Raw genomic sequence first — 16,995 nt, 5'->3', positions numbered from 1 at the left:
CACCAATGGTTTCTGATGTACTTCATACAACAGAAATGAAGTTGGCAAAATTAGTTGATAGAGCCTTAAAGCTGAATGTTAAAATGATGGCTTAAGTAATATCTTGCTAAGACCTTTTTAATTTGAGAATAGTGAATTTGTAAATAACTGGTTAGAAAGCTCAGGACCTTTGAAAAAAAACATGTAGTAATTAATGCTTCTGTAAATGGGGGGGAAATCTGCTTATCAGCAATTAAGTTATTCTGCATAGCACCTGATCTAACAGCATAAATTGAGCTGTTTTCCAATTATGCCTTTTATTTTTGTCAAGATATTAATTCCACTTTCACTTTCCTAGGCCTTTGATCATATTCTTTCTGCTATAGAAGACATTTCTGGACAAATAGGACATAACTATCTGAGAGACAAGTAAGTGGTAACTAACTTGGAATGTTGAAATACTGCTAGGGAGTCTTATGTGCAAATCATGACTTTTTAAGCCTGTGAGTTTAGGGACAGCAAGGATATCAAATGTTGTTAAAAAGATTATATACTGAAAATACTGAAAATATAGCTCATGTGAAAATGGTTTATTTTTGTCCCCTACCACTGGAATATTTTCTTCCACAGTTCAGATTAGGCCTTTGCAAATGCTTCAGTTCACATCCAGGTATCAGCTTCTCTCAAGATTTGAGAACTGGTCATTTGCACAAGGTTTAACTCAAAATGTTAATGTTAGTCCTTCTCTGTTATACTCAATTCCATGCATGCTATTCTGGGGGGGCAAACTGAAAAAAACCCTGAACTACAACTGTCCTGGTTGGTTTATTTTATTTCTACAACAGATGTGTTCAACACCTATAAAAGAGATGTCTGAAGGTACTTTGGCATGAGTTCGATAGTTTCAGACTATCAGTTTGAAACCAATAATGAAAATTATGTATTACTTCTGTCCCTCTCCATTCATAATTGGTTCATCTTGAGAAAAACAAAATTATTTAGCTGAAAGCAGTTGACACCAAATTGGGTGGGAGTGTTGATCTGTGTGAGGGCAAGAAGGCTCTGCAGAGGGATGTGGACAGGCTGGATTAATGGGCAAAGGTCACTTGTATGAGATTCAACAAAGCCATGTGCTGAGTCCTGCACTTGGGTCACAACAGCCCCATGGAAGGAGCAGAGTGGCTGGAAAGCTGCCTGGCAGAAAAGGACCTGCCAGAAGGTGCTGGTCGACAGGTGTCTGAACATAAGCCAGCATGTACCCTGGTGTCCTGCCTGTATCAGGAATAGTGTGGCCAGCAAGAGTAGAGAGGTGATTGTTCCCCTGTACTCAATACTGGTAAGGCTGAACCTCAAATACTGTGTTCAGTTTGGGGTCCCTCACTGCAAGGACATTGAGGTGCTGGAGTGTGTCCAGTGAAGGGCAACAAAGCTGGTAGGTTCTAGAGAACAAGTCCTCAGAGGAGTGGCTGAGGGAATTAAAATTGTCTGGAAAAGAGGAGGCTGAAGGGAGACTCCCTGAAAGGAGGTTGTAGAGAGGTGGGGATTGGTCTCTTCTCCCAGGTAACTAGTGATAGGACAAGAGTAAATGTCCTGAAGTTTTGCCAGGGGAGGTTTAGATTTGAAGAGTGGTCAAACATTAGAAAAGGCTGCCCAAGGAAGTGGTTGAGTCACCATCCTTACAGGGGTTAAAAAAATACATAGACATGACACTTCAGGATGTTATTTAATGGGCATGGTGGTGTTGGTTTGACAGTTGGACTTGATGATCTGAGAGGTCTTTTCCAACCTTAATGATTCTATGGTTTTATGATTCTAAAGACACAGACACCATTTATTTATTTATTTTGAAGTGCATATGAAAAGTTACTGTTGTGAATGGGAGACATCCATAGTCTCGATGAACAAATGTGAGAAAAGGACATTAAATCTGGTCGTATTCAAGAACGTTATTTAAGGTTAGGTCACTTCATATCTGCAGTCACAGTCTGACCTGCTAACCTCCTGCTGACTCAGCATGTCAATTTCAATCCAAAAGCCGTGCACTTGTGTTAGCTTTCTGCAGAGCACTCCTCTAATCCTTGCAGTGAAGCTGAGTGTATTAGCTTAGGTTTAGCATTTAAATATACAAGTCCTCAGCTGGAGCTAGGCCACATGTGAGTTCAAGCAGAACTCTTTCCTTTCTTTTCACTCTTTGTTCATTTATGCAGTGAAGAATTTTCATGAGGCATCCCAAATAGAACATCCTATTTCTCTTGGTCTAAATTTTTCATTTTCTTTTATTGGAGTGAATGTCATCAGGCTGTAATACACAGGAATGCATCCTCAGTTTTAAAATACTGTCTTGAAGATGGAGCTAAATATGTTTAAAGTGCCATATTAGAGACTGACTTCCTAGATGTCAGAGAGTAATCTCCCTGAGTGAGTAGAGAAGGAGTAGTTTAATGTAAATTCATGGCTGACTGTGTGGTTTAATGGCTAACATATTTTGAATGACACCACCTTAAGACTGCTTCTTTTAGACTATATGTACATGGAAATGCTATTTCCTCAAGAACTGGCAGCTCCTAGTATCCTCACTGATACACTAAGTTGTGGCAGGCTGAATTAGCCACATGCTTGTCAGATCTTCTGGCCAGAGAAGTACTTATCAATTTTGCAAATAATGTTTAACAACAATAAGCTTTCAGTAATTTGAATAAAATGTTCTAAACTCAAAATAATGATTGGGCAAGATGAATAGAACCTTCATGACCTTTAGAGATAATTTTGAGGAAGGTATGTGAAAGTAAAGCAGCCTTTATCTTCTGGAGCCTAAATACAAAATGTCAGATATCCTACTATTAGACAAGCCTGGAAGTGTAAGTGACAGAAAATAAACGACCTTTCTGTCATAGAATTATTAAGGTTGGTCCAACCATCAAACTAAGACCACCATGGCCATTAAACCATGTCTTGAAGTGCTGTGCCCACAGGTTTTTCCTCCACTCTCTGGGCAGCCCATTCCAATTCCTGACCACTGTTTTAGTAAAGAAATTTTTGCTAATAGCCAGTCTAAACCTCCCCTGGTACAACTTCGGGTCATTCCCTCTTGCCCTATCACTAGTTACTAGGGAGAAGAGACCAATCCCCACCTCACTACAGCCTCCTTTCAGGGAGCTCTAGAGAGCAAGAAAGTGTTCCCTAAGCCTCCTTTCCTCCAGACTTTTCCCTCAGTTGCTCCTCATAAGACTCATTCTCTGTTCCCCATAGAATAGGGCCCAGTGTAAGTGCTTTTGGAAGGGCAATGTTGATGTAAACTGATTTTCTAGGCTGACTGTCCAAAGGAGGAAAGAAAAGCAAACTTTTAGAATAAAGGTATTAAATATAACTGCATAATCAGAAGTGGAAAAATAAGGAAGCATAGTCTCCCAGAGTATAAAATCTCCTGTGACTCTGAAATGGGATACTATAATGATAGTACTCTTGCTTTAGTACTAGTGTTTCGTAAGTGAACCTATTAAATGCTTTGTGACAGCTACATAACTCTGGAGCAGTTTCTTCCTTGTCTTTCTTTAAATGCTAATTGAAAAACTTCAAACCCAAATCCCTCTTAACTGCTGTGTTTACCATTTTTTTCAAAAGTGCTTAGCTCACAAAAATAAAATTTATACTAAACTAAAAATGCTGTGAAAAGAGAAATCTTTGTTGCCATTAACACAGTTTGTTTAAATTATCAGGTGGTCCAATTTTGATAGGAGATTCCTCAGTAAAGTACTGATGAGAAGGTCTGCTCAAAAATCAAGAGACCAGATCCTTAACATTTTCCATGAACTCAACTTGAAGGATGCAATTAGCTATGTGGCTGAGGTACTTGTGAGCACTTGTTGATGTGTTATGGCATTATTTGCACTTGGTTGGTTATGTTGGTTATTTTAGGTTTTGGTTTGGTTTGATTTGTGTTTTGTTTTTTTTTAATTTATAATATAATCTAAAATGAATACATTGTAGGAAAAGTATGAAAGAAAACTGTTTTCATTTCTCCTCTTTTTTATTTTTGTTATTGCTATGTGTTCTGATTCTCAGTATCACTTGTTTGAGTGGCTGAGTATTATGCCTGATTGCCAAGTATGAGTATGTTGTCAGTGTACTTTTCTGTTGGATTTTACCAAATAACTTTGTTTCCATATTCATTGCATGAAAAAAAAAAAAAGAGAGAGAGAGAGAAAGAAAACTGTAATTCCAAAAGAATCAGGCAAACTACTGTCTTTTAAATGTGTCAGCAGTCTGGCTCCTGCAGAACAGTGTGGTGTGATGACAAAACTGATTTGAAGAAGGTCAGTTCCAAATGATGTGCGTATATGACCCAATTAGTGGACTGTTACAATCTCATTCTGCCACATGACAGCAATATCAAAAAATATTGGGATGGGTAACTTGAAATCAATGGAATCATAACACCCACGGCTCAAAAACGAGGGCTAAAGTGATATGCTACAGACATCAAACACAATCAACTGTAAAGTTAGAGAAACTTTAGACTTGCAACAGGAGAAATTGTTAAAGCTACAAAATGGAAAGAAGTTACTGTTTTTTGCTGCATTAGTACCATTCCCAAACTGGAGCAGTGTTAACAGATTTGTAATCTTCCTCAGTATGAAACTAGCCACCTTAGTTCAAATCACTACAAATGAGCAATATTTATACAGTGTAAAGGATATTTTTTAATGGAATCTGTTAAGCAGGGATCTTTGAAGTGATTATATATGCCTGTAATCTCCAAGTGAACTCATTTTCACAACTAATGTCTTTAATTGGAGCAAACACAATTACTGAGACTGATACTACCACTACTAATCTCTTTTGTTTGAAAATGAGCTAGACAGGCAGCAATGTTCCAGTGAAACATGGAAGTTCAAAGATCAAATTCAGAAAATAAGATGAAATTCAGAAATTATGTTAGTGTCTCAAAAGCTAAGCAAATAATGGAGCAAATGGATAAGCAAATGGTTCATGAAACAAACAAATACTTCCTTTTGAGTGTTTTTTTGAGATTCAGTTTTCAGACCATCTGATCTCAGAACTAATTTTCTTTTTCTTGTTGCTTTCTGGGTCACATCTCAGAGGAAGAAAGTTACATAATGACTTTGATGCTGATGAACATGGGACTCGTACATATTCACTGCTGAATCTGTTTAGTAGATTCATTATTGTATTTTTTTGTCTTTAACAGATGTAAAGGGTTTTATAGATCACTAAGATATGTATATTTAGCCCCAGAATCTTTACCTAATACTGTCTTTAATCCCATATAGCAATGTCAAATTAAGTTAGATTTCTAATTTTTTACTTGTGCCAGTACAGACCCCTGAGGGACACCACTTGTCACGTGTCTCCATCTGGACATTGACCACCACTCTTTGTATGTGACCATCCAGCCAATTCTTTATCCACTGAACAGTCTACCCATCAAATCCATATCTCTTCAACTTAAAAAGAAGGATGTTGTGGGGGACCGTGTTGGGGAGTAGGCATCATTCAATATTCTCCAAGGGACATGTATTTTCTTGGTTTTTCTATTAAACTTCAGTATAATTTGAAATATAGAGACCTGCTATGTGATTTCTCTCTGCTGAGAATCAAAATCATGGATAGATTCAGCCTATGTAACCACCATGTCATCCAACAGCTACTTTTCACCTAAACAAGATATTGTGCAAGCAGTAAGGAAACACATGAAGACATAAAGCTGAGTTTTTCCAGCAATTCACCACTGTTACACTACTTTTAGAAATGAGAACAAATCTTATCTCTTCATGACATAACCTCTCTCAATTAGTCTTGTAGGCATATACCAGTATTTGCTAGACCTCTAACATTTGCTGCTTCCGATCTGGTAGAGAACTTACTCAGTCTTGCATCTTTGAAAACATTGCTGTTCGTGTAGTGATGTGTTGAGTCATAAAAGTCCTCACAGGTATCCCTATGTACTTAGTCTGCAATGTGGTACAAAGTGAAAGGTTCAGCCTTGCCAGGGTCTGTGAGAAGAAAAGAGGCTGTGAAAGCGTTAGGATATGATTTACAAACAGATTGATGCCTAAGAAATTGCTTGTCCCTTACAAATCAATTTAGAAGACTGGAATGTTTTTTCTCCTAGGTTTATTCACTGGGATAATATCACTCAATGCAAAGAAACCAGAAAAGCAAAAAAAGTGGTTTGTATTCCTTAAATAAATACAACTTGTGCCTTTGTGCTTCTTGTGCTGCTTGAATATAGCAGCCTCAGAAATTATCTGCATTTTCTGAGACACGTTTTGTCCTAGGTGTTTACAGCTGTAATGTGTCTTGTTCTGCTTTAGGGAGAACGTAGAGGTTCCTTGGCTTTTATACGTTCCCCAAGTACAGACAACATGGTAAATGTGGATTTCAGCACCCCACGCCCAAGTACCGTGGAAAGCTCTGTTGCTTATTTACTGTAAGTAATGTGGACTGATTTGGCTCTTTTATTTTTTTTTCCTTTTTTTTTCTGCTTTGTTACATTTGAGGAAACTGAAAAGGTGCTCTAGATTTGGAAAAGTGCAAATTACAGGGGATACACATAGAGTTGTGCTGTTGTATTTTGCACACAAACAGATATTTGCAGTCAGGGCTGGTAAGATGAAGCAGATACCCACATTAGAGTTGTTTCATGTGCCTTTTTTTTCACCATCTGCTATAGAGAGGGCTTGATGTTGTTTCTGCTTCAGAAAACGTCAAGAGAGAGGCAAGGAAAAAGAACTGCTACTTCCTTAACTCTGTAATGATTTTCTCACCAAACAGAGTATGTTCATATAAACTGAAAAATTAATGCTACATCTACCTGAAAGAAAAAAAAAAATAAAAAAACCCCACATTTTCATTTAGGAGATTTTGCCTTTTTTTTTTTCTTTCTAAACTTCATCCTAATTTCTTCCTCTCATTCCCCATTTTCCTGTTTTTCTTCCTCTTCAACAATTAATGCTTTTGTATATACACGATGTATTCTTCTTCAGGAGAGAAAAAGCTGGACCAGTTTGCCTTGACATGCAAGCTTTAGAGCAGAGGAGGAAAAGTATCCGGGACACAGAAGACACAGTAGCTCATCACACTCTACAACAGTACCTGTATAAACCCAGGCAGGAGGTGAGAGCAGAAGGCTAGCATTGGACTTATTTCCAGTCTAAAACTAAGAGACATTAGGAACCCAAACTTGGGAGCAAAACTGAAAAGGAAAGAACCCATCTGCAAAATCTGCACCCTTGAGGAAGATAGGCTCTTTGTCTATATTCTTTCTCATTTATGAACATGTTTCTTTAACAGCACTAGTGCCTTTAATTTCAGTGGGGCCAGTGGAATGCAGAACAGGGTCCAATATGGATTCTGAAGCAGGATTAAATGGAGTGTATCAAATGAAGTGATTCACACCTATAGGGAGAGGCTTACTTTAAATGGCAGTCACTCTTACATATTTAAAATTCCTGGACTCATACCTGTTTCATAGTGAAGAAAGAGAAAGCAAAATAGGTGTTTCATGAATGCCTTCAGACTAGTCCTTGGTTCATTCTTTTTTATGGAGTTATTTGCATTTTTCTGACACTGCTGGGATACGTTGATTCAGGGTTTCAAGATGTATTTCTAAATAAATAAATATTGTCTTCCCTTCCTGGCCACAGCACAAACACCTGTACAGTCGACATGAGATCATGCATAGTGAAGATGAGAAACAAGACAAAGAAATTTTCCATAGGACAATGAGGAAGCGCTTAGAATCTTTCAAGAGTACCAAACTAGGAATAAACCATCCCAAGAAGCTCAATAAAATCCACAAGCGAGACCGGGGCCAAAAAAGGGTAAAACACTTTCACAAGGACCCCGATGTAGCAACCTCTTATCCAAACTAAGGGGCTGGGGGGGGCAGGGAGGACTCTGAAGAGTCCTGTGTTGTGCATTTATCTCTATCCTGTAGAACTTCATGAACTTAAAGGGCCTAAACAAGAAGAGATTAAACTATGAGATAACTCAAGGGGCATCTTCTCACCTACTGCTTTTCTCTGTGCTTTGGGACCTTTCTTCTGGGTGAAGGATTGTTGATCAGGTGCAAAACAACAGACCTTAATCAACGCTACAACAGGATGGAGAGATTGCAGGGTAGGTGTAGCAGGGTAGCACTATTGCACAGAACATCCCACAAAATCTACATACACCTAAAAAGGAATGTACAGCATACAAAGAGACAAAGTTCCTTTCTTTTCCTGTAGGGAGCACAAATACAGGGAGAGATGCTAATGGGATACATATTGAATCTCAAGAAAAATCTACAACAGATTTTGGGGTTAATGTTATTTCCAAGGAGCTTATTGCCATTGGTAGCTGATGATGATTTCAATAACTTTGTTTGGTTTCTTTCAGCGAAATAGTAGTGCAATACCAAATGGAAAAATACCTTCAGAAAATCCAGTACAAGATTTTCCTTTGAAGGAAAAAGGTAAAAATACTCTTAGACTCTTAGTCTCAGTACCTGTACTGAGACTCTTAGTTTCTTAGTTTCAGTACCTGCATTTTACCAGCTTCATTGTCAGTAATGTGCAACAGTAAATCTTAAATCAAAAAGGAAGAGTGTGCTAGTGAGATGTTTCAGCCTGTTGCTGTCTCAGTAGACACTGGGGACAGAGAACCATATGGCAGGAAAGGTACAGAGTTTGTTGACAGGTTAGAAACCATGGAGGCATCAGAGAATGGCCAGGCAGGAATTAGGGCTTCTGCCTACAGAAGGATGGTGGGATCATCAGCCCAACTGAAGTGTACCTACACGAATGTATGCAGCATGAGTAACAATCAGGAGAAGCTGGAAGCCATTGTGCAGCAGGGAAACTATGATATAGTTGCTGTAAAAGAAGAGTAGGATGACTTTCATGACTGGAGTAATGCACTGGGTGGCTCCTAACTTTTCAGAAGGGACAGACAAGGAAGGAGTGGTGGAGGTGTGGCCCTGTATATTTAGGAGTGCTATGAATGTCTAAAATTTAATTACCATAGGGTTGAGTGTTTATGGGAAAGAATCAGAGGGAAGGCCAAACAGTGGACGTTATGATGGGAGTCTAATATAGACAATTCAACCAGAATGAAGAGACAGACAAAATGTTCTATAATCAGCTGGGAGAAATATCACAATTGCTTGCCTCTGTTCCCATGGGGGACTTGAAATTACCAGATGTCTACTGGAAATACTATACATCAGAAAGGGAACAGTATATGGAAGATAGAATTATAGAATCAGTCAGGGTTGGAAGGGACCACAAGGATCATCTAGTTCCAACCCCCTTGCCATGGGCAAGGACACCTCACACTAGATCAGACTGGCTAGAGCCTCATCCAGCCTGGCCTTAAACACCTCCAGGGATGGGGCCCCAACCACCTCCCTGGACAACCCATTCCAAGCTCTCACCACTCTCATGGTGAAGAACTTCTTCCTCACATCCAGCCTGAATCTCCCCACTTCCAGCTTTATTCCATTACCCTAGTCCTGTTACTACTTGCTGTCCTAAAAAGACCCTCTCCAGCTTTCTTGTAGGCCCCCTTCAGATACTGGAAGGCAACAATAAGGTCACCTCAGAGCCTTCTCTTCTGAAGATAACTTCATGATACAGCTGGTGATGGAGTCAACTAGGGAAGGTGCCCTGTTGGACCTATGTCTGTGAACAATGAAAGACTTGTGGGGCATGTAACCGTTGGTGGCCACCTTGAGCACAGCGATTATGAAATAATAATGTTCTCCATGTTGGGTAAGAGAGGGATCAGTAGAACTGCCCTTGGAGAGCAGACTGGCTTTTTTGGGTGCAGGTTGAGAAAGTCACTTGGGAGGCAATTCTGAAGGGCAGAGGAGTCCAGAAAGGTAGGACATGAAGGAAGTTCAAGGATGTTCAAGAAGGAAGTCTTAAAGGCACAAAAAACAGACTGTTCCTGTGTGCTGAAAGACTAGAAGGCAGGGAAAACCAGGCTGGCTGAACAGAGAGCTTTGTCTGGAATTCAGGGGAAAAGGAGAGATTATGGCATCTGGAAGAAGGGTCCATCCACTCAGGAGTACAAAGATGTCATGAGGCTATGTAGGGAGAAAAACAGAAGGGCCTCAGCCCAGCTGGAAAATAATCTGTCATCACCTGTTAGAGACAACAAGAAATGCTTCTACAAATATATTAGCAACAAAAGGAGGACTAAGGAGAGTCTCCATCCTTTATTTCATGCAATGTGGAACATAGGATGAGGAAAAGGCTTAATACCTTCTTTGCCTCGGTCTTTAGAAGTAGATTTAGTTGTTTTCTGGATACTCATCCCCCTGACCTGGAAGACACAGAACAGGATGAGACCCCCATAATCCAAAACAAAATGATTAATGGCCCATTATGCAGTAAGTTTGCAGATGACACCAAATTGGAAGGGAGTGTTGCTCTGCTTGAAGGTAGGAAGGCTCTGTAGAGGGATCTGCACAGGATTCATCAATGGGCCAAAATCAATTGTATGAGGTTTAACAAAGCCAAGTGCCTCCTCCTGCCACAACAACCCCATGAATACTCCAGGGCTGGGACAGAGTGGCTGGAAAGCTGCCCAGCAGAGAAAGATCTGGATCTGCTGGTTCACACCTTTCTGAACATGAGCTAGTGTATGCCCAGGTAGCCAAGAACACCAACAGCATCCTGTCTTATATCAGGAATAATGTGGCCAGCAGTAGGAGGGAGGTGTTTGCCCCCCTGTACTTGACACTGGTGAGGCTGCACCTTGAATACTGTGTTCAGTTTTGGGCAAGGAAGCTGCTGAAGGGTCTGACAAGTTTTATGATGAGCACCTGAGGGAACTGGGATTGTATAGTCTGGAGAAGAGAAGGCTGAGTGGAAATGTTATTGTTCTCTACAACTCCCTGAAAGGAGGTTGTAGTGAGGTGGGTGTTGGTCTATTTTCCCAAGTGACAAGTGATAGAAAGAAAGGAAATAACCTGAAATTGCACCAAGGAAGGTTAAGACTAGACATTAAGAAAAATTTCTTCCCTGAAAGGGTTCTCAAACACTGGAATGGGCTCCCTAGGGAGACGGCTGAATCCCCATCCCTGTAGGTATTTAAAAGATGCCAAGATGTGGTGCTGAGGGACATGGTTTAGCACCACACTTGTTGGTGTTAGGTTAATGGTTAACCTTGATGATCTTAAAGGTCTTTCCCAGTGTAAATGATTCTGTGATTCCACGATGGATATTAATTATATTTGTTACGTAATTAAAACGTACATGTCACTTAAAACGCTTTAAACGCTACTGAACTACATCCTATTTGTATTCTTTCTTCTGTTCTTTCAATCTTAAAAAGATGTGAGGTAGTGAGGGATTCACTTTTTCTCAGTAACTCCATGCAAAAATATTTTTTGTTATGTATGTTCTTTGAATAATTTTCTAGAGCATACATGCTGGCTGATTAAGTGTAATATGCTAGAGATTTTTTTAGATAAGAATAGCTTTCTGAACACTTTCAAGTGGGTCATTCAATGTTGTCTTAGTAAAGAACACTGTGTATAGATGTCATCCTCTACTTAAGAGTGAAAGCTTAATTGCAAGATAGTGTTAATAAGTGATTTAACAGCGGTTGTAAAACTGACCTGCATACTGCAGCGGAAGTAGCAACTATATCACAATATTTGAAGTCAGTCAGGATACCACTGCTGGTCTCTGTCAAAGGATGGAAATGCAGTGACTGGCCATTGTAATGGCCTGACATTGACCAACATGTGAGCTTTTTGAGGCACAAACTACAGCAGCAGCAGTGATGCCATGTCATGGGTTGATTTGTTTCAGTCCCAGGAAAGCAGATAATGCTGTTAGAAAAAAGCTTAGCCAGAGTATGGATTTTCTCTCTATCATAGTACCAGATAATTATGCAAGCTGGAAACCTGTGATGAGTTTCTTGATGTGATCAGAGTCTAAACTGCAAACTCTATATACAGTCACGTTTGCATTTCAGTGCTACAGCTGTTGATTAAATTTTGCTCTTATCTAGAGTTTTAAAAAGATGTATCTTTGACAACTGCCAGCATCAAAATGGGATGAAATAGCATTTTCTATCAGAACTGTTATGAATCTCTGATCAAATTGGACTTTTTTTTTTTTTCTTTCAGATTTTGAGTTTTCTGAATCAGAAGAAAATAATGATTATGAAACTTTACATCTTGGCAAAGGAGTTGACTTCCTGGCTAATGTTACGAAGCAAAATTTCACAGATACTCCTACTGGTAAAAATATTAATTACCTACAGAGTTGTCTGGGTCTTGTTTGTTGGGTTTTTTTCCTTACATGTAAAAAAAAAAAAAAAAAAACAAAACAAAACAAAAAAGCAACCAACAAACAACAAAAACCTACAAACAAACAAAACACCAAAGGAACCCCAAAAGCTAGAAATGCTGCTGATTCAGCCTGGTTTTTATGTTTTGTTTTGTTTTGCTTCATATTAATGTTAATTAATGGAATTTTGAATATCCAGAGGTATGGAGATCATTTGCTGCTGATAGAAGGTGTGAGTGTGATTGCTTAAATTTGATCTAAACCCACTAATTATTTCTAGGAATGGAAAATATTATTTTATTGTTGTCCTACCTTACAAGGCGACTCAATACCAGTCCTTTGGAACTGGCTTCTACCTGCATTTGAAGCAATTTGTTGTGACAAATTCCATGCTGTTTTGTTGTTTCGTTTGTGTTTAAACAAGATTTATTCTTTTAAATTCACAAGTGCCTCACATCCTTATAGGCTCATAGGAGTCACTGAAAAAGGTAGATTTGCAGCATTCCTGGAACATTCATTGGACTTAGTTTCAAGTCCAGAAAGTCTCAAAAAAAAAAAAAAAAAAAGATTGAAAGTCATTCACCATATGTATCAGAAATTACATGATATGAGAAGAAGTCTTAGGAGGAGCAGCTCAGGGAACTGAGATTGTTTAGTCTCAAGAAGAGGAGGCTGAGAAGAGACCCCATTGCTCTTTACAACTGCTTGAAAGGAGATTGCAGAAAGGTGGGGGTTGGTCTCTTCTAACAATGGGACAACAAGAAATGGCCTCAAATGGCACCAGGGAAAGTTTAGATTACATATTAGGAAAAATTTCTTTACTGAAAGAGTGGTCAGGCATAGGAAAGGGCTGCCCAGGGAGGTGGTGAGTCACCACCTTTGGAGGTGTTCAAAAGCCATGTAGACATGTCACTTTTGGACATCATTGATTGAACCTGGTTGTCTTAGGTTGATGGCTAGCCTTGATGATCTTAGAGGTCTTTTCCAGCCGAAGTGATTCTGTGATTCTGAGAAAATTTAGTATTTCTCTTTAGCACTTTTCTGTTTGAATTTTCAGTGTGCCACTGTATGCTCACATGTAGCACTGTGCATACAGTGAAGAAAAGGTCTTGTGTCTGTACTCTTCTGGCAGACAGTGATAAAACCATTTCACCTGTCCATGACAAACTCTTATGTTTGAGAAGGTATAAAGACGTCCAGAAATTAATCCAAAAATAAGTGGGTGGCAAGATGCAGATCTAGACTAATTTTAAAATTTATTTTTCTGTTCAAACACTACAATCTTGATATCTATTTTAAAAGGCTCCTGTAACTTACTTTTGACTGTTATATAGATTGATTTATAGCTCACTCACAAATAACTCATTCCTTTATGGAGTTGTGCAGTTTATGCTTTTGCATTTTTTCCGAAATTTTCCTTATTTTTTTTTTTTTAATATCTATTTTATATTGTGCTTTATTTTACTTAGTATTTCTTCACTGGGGGTTTTTTAATTGGTTTTTTTTATCTCCAGTTAACCCTAACACAGCTGCATATTGGATATAATAACCAATTTTTCTCTTTAATAGCAATCCAAAGCAACTAGCATTTGTCAAGGTAGAAAGATCAACCTGTATGTGTGAAATGGTCTAGCAGCACCTATACTGGTTATACTGGCCTGGTTTTGCCCCATTATGTCTATTGCCCATTTACAAAGCATCTTGTCTTACTGAGAAATTATTTTGATTGATTGGATTTGTCACTCATGAACTTTTTTTAGGAATTGATAACCCAGTGTTCTCAGCTGATGACGATGATCAAAGCATCTACATGAAGTTCTCACCATGGTTATCTAGTGAAGATACTGTGGTACCATCACAAAGGGCCCGAGTGCAGATCCCATATTCTCCAACCAACTTCAGACGACTCACTCCATTCCGGCTCAGCAATAAATCAGTAGATTCCTTCCTGCTAGCAGATGGCCCAGAGGACCGACCCAGATCTTTTCTCCCGGAATCAACACATATGTAAAATTTTAAAAGATGTTATCACCTTTATTTTTATTCAGCCTTCCTATCAACACTGACCACTGACAACCAAACTTACTTTCCTGATTTTTTCTTCTTCCAGAGCATCTCCTGCCTGATTTCTCCACATAGCTATACACCTTCAGCTTTCCGCTAGCTTGAATTACAAAGTAACTTTCTATTTTCCTTCTGCAGAAGTGCGGTGTAACTATTTGGAGTCCTGCTCTTTGTTTTGGCATGAATATTTTAAATGCCAAGAAAATAGTATCCCAAATACTGGAATGCTATGCATCCATTTTCAAGAGGCTCCAGGTCTATTGGTTAGTCAGTTGTAGATGATAAAATTTGTACGTGAAGTCCCTAATAGGAATCTGGTAATTGTGATTCAACTCCCTTAAAAAGTGATTGGTCTTTTCCAGTAACATTGTCACTACTGTCTGCAGATGTAAGCAAGGCAGTCTGAAGCTCTGGAAAGACAACCCAATTGCAGTTACCAAAGGATATAGTTTGCCCATAAAAGGTCAGATGAGTCCTTTAACCTGTTGGACTCTATTGATTCTGATGGACAATAGGAGCAGCAGGCCTAGACCAGCAGTGAGCTGAGCTGTCTTTCATTCTTAGGATAATGAGATTATGATTTTTGACTCTATTGCTAAGAAGCTTTGAGAGTACTGAACATTGGTCCCGGTTATGTATCCAGAGGGGGAAAATGAGTCCACATCTACAAGGGAAGTGTTCGATGACATTGCTGAGGTTGTCATTAAGTAACACAAGAAAGCATTTAAAAATGAAGCATGTTTACTAGAATATATCAGAGCTTCTTTGCACAAGTATAATTTCTTGTACAAGAAGCAATTTCACAAAAGCCAGTCTGTGGAGAAGCAGAATTCAGGCTTTGGTTACAGCTTTATCCTTAAACTCTGAGTTTATTTTAATCCATATCTTATTTTGAAACCAGAAAAATGCTTAGCTTTCTGATGCAGTAAATAACTTCTTGCTTCTAATGTGTAAGAGGTTTACAATTACATTAACTCTGTTAAATGAGCGTCCTGGTTGCCCTTTAATTCTCTCTTTCTGGAAATTTTCCACAACATAAAAAGCAGCCTTCACTTCTCCAATCAACACAGTCAGTGCTGTAAATGAGGTGAGTCAGGTCACAGTTCAGACATCATAATCAAATAAAACATAGGGCACTATTAGGATTATGCAATGAAAAGCAATAATCAGTTTCATCATGAATTTTCTCTTGTGGAATCCATGTATGACATAGTGTCCTCTGTGTATTAACAAAGAAAGAAATTCAAACTTACCTTTGAAGTTTGAAAGTACTTCTGTAGTTAGTTCATGCCAGTTTTTGAGAGAAAGAATTCAGAATAAAAATGAATGCTAATAGCTTTGATTTGAGGGGAAAGAGAGAGAGAGAGAGTAAAGGAAATTCCACTTTAGTTCTGTTCTGAGTTCTGTCCCTACAGAAGATGGTGCTAGTCCAAGTGTAATTTCAGGAAGCACATCACTTTCTTCACTGAAGTGGCCTTGTAGGTCTCTGCTTTGGTATACTACTCAGTTCCTTCTTAATCCATATTTGATTTTTTTTAATGATGTTCTAAATTGAACACTGCCTTAATTGAAGAACTGGGAATTAAATTTCAATATGCTGATTAAAAACTTGAACAATGAGCAGCATTCCAAAAGGAAAACTTCTCCTTGATAGTTTAACCACACTGAAATTCTCTTAACTTTTTTTCCCTACTATGAATATTGTCATGAATATAGATGTATGACTTGCTGAAGATTTTCCTGTGAACCTTTGTTTTTTTCCCTCCATACTATTACCGTATTTATAACTGACTTTTTTATTAGGACATGGTATGTCAAAGTTCTTTTCAAAGTTCAGGTATCTTTGATACATCCAAATCACAGGGTTTTAGTTCCTGTGTTTCTTAAAAAGTATTTTGGGAAGTTAGATTTTCCAAGATAGTAAGCTCACACTTGATTACTCTCTGAAACTGTCCTCTGAATATTTTTTATCAAAATTCTCCTAATAGGAGAGTGAACCAAACTCTCAATTAAAAGGTTTCAAAAACCAGTGTCAACTGGAAGCAAAGAATGGAAATGTGAAGTTTCTCTATGCAGTGTAAAGTATACAGAAAATATATTGGCTACAGTCAGTAAAAATTTACTCCCTCTCCTACTTGATTGAAAGAGCACAATTTATTTCAAAAGTTTCAAATATTTCAGGATAAAAATATGCTTTAATGACCAGATGATGGCTCTATATTCTAAATATCAATGGGCAGTTCATCACAGACACTTAATTAAGTTTTGCCTGATATTCAACCAGGATAAAAAGTTTAATAACCTCACTTTGGATTATGCAAGATAAAAATTGGGGCAGGGTAAAAAAATCATCTTAAACCCCTCACTTTCATAATATTTTCATTAAAATAGCCAAAGCAAAGCCAGCATATTAGTATAGAAAGTGTGCATTTCAAATGTTTCTATTATGCTTTACAGGTGATATGGACCATGATGTTGAAATGACAGAATACTCTTCCTCGGATGACCAGCTAAACCAAAACCAAAGTGTTCCCATGACTCCCCTCCACTTCTTCCCATCTTGTCTTCAAATGCCATGGACACAGAATTATTCTTCAATGGAAAACAGAGGAAATATATCTCTTTCTACTGTCTCTGACTA

At 38.4% G+C, this 16,995-nt stretch overlaps 1 protein-coding gene across 1 annotated transcript in view; it reads left to right on the top strand.

Moving 5' to 3' along the window:
• The window catches only part of SLC9A3 (solute carrier family 9 member A3), a 55,557-nt gene extending 41,256 nt beyond the window's left edge, over nucleotides 1–14,301 (top strand). The window contains exons 9-16 of the mRNA XM_054381651.1: nucleotides 338–408; nucleotides 3,696–3,825; nucleotides 6,315–6,430; nucleotides 6,987–7,116; nucleotides 7,647–7,823; nucleotides 8,383–8,458; nucleotides 12,128–12,241; nucleotides 14,051–14,301. Coding sequence (XP_054237626.1) covers nucleotides 338–408; nucleotides 3,696–3,825; nucleotides 6,315–6,430; nucleotides 6,987–7,116; nucleotides 7,647–7,823; nucleotides 8,383–8,458; nucleotides 12,128–12,241; nucleotides 14,051–14,301 — 1,065 coding nt within the window. The remainder of the gene's footprint in view (nucleotides 1–337; nucleotides 409–3,695; nucleotides 3,826–6,314; nucleotides 6,431–6,986; nucleotides 7,117–7,646; nucleotides 7,824–8,382; nucleotides 8,459–12,127; nucleotides 12,242–14,050) is intronic.
• The last annotated feature ends 2,694 nt before the right edge of the window (nucleotides 14,302–16,995 follow it).

This window comes from Indicator indicator, chromosome 6 (assembly GCF_027791375.1).
Source record: "Indicator indicator isolate 239-I01 chromosome 6, UM_Iind_1.1, whole genome shotgun sequence".
NCBI lineage: Eukaryota > Metazoa > Chordata > Aves > Piciformes > Indicatoridae > Indicator > Indicator indicator.
The sequence above is the reverse complement of the archived record's forward strand: the minus strand, read 5'-3'. Positions and strand labels throughout refer to the sequence as shown.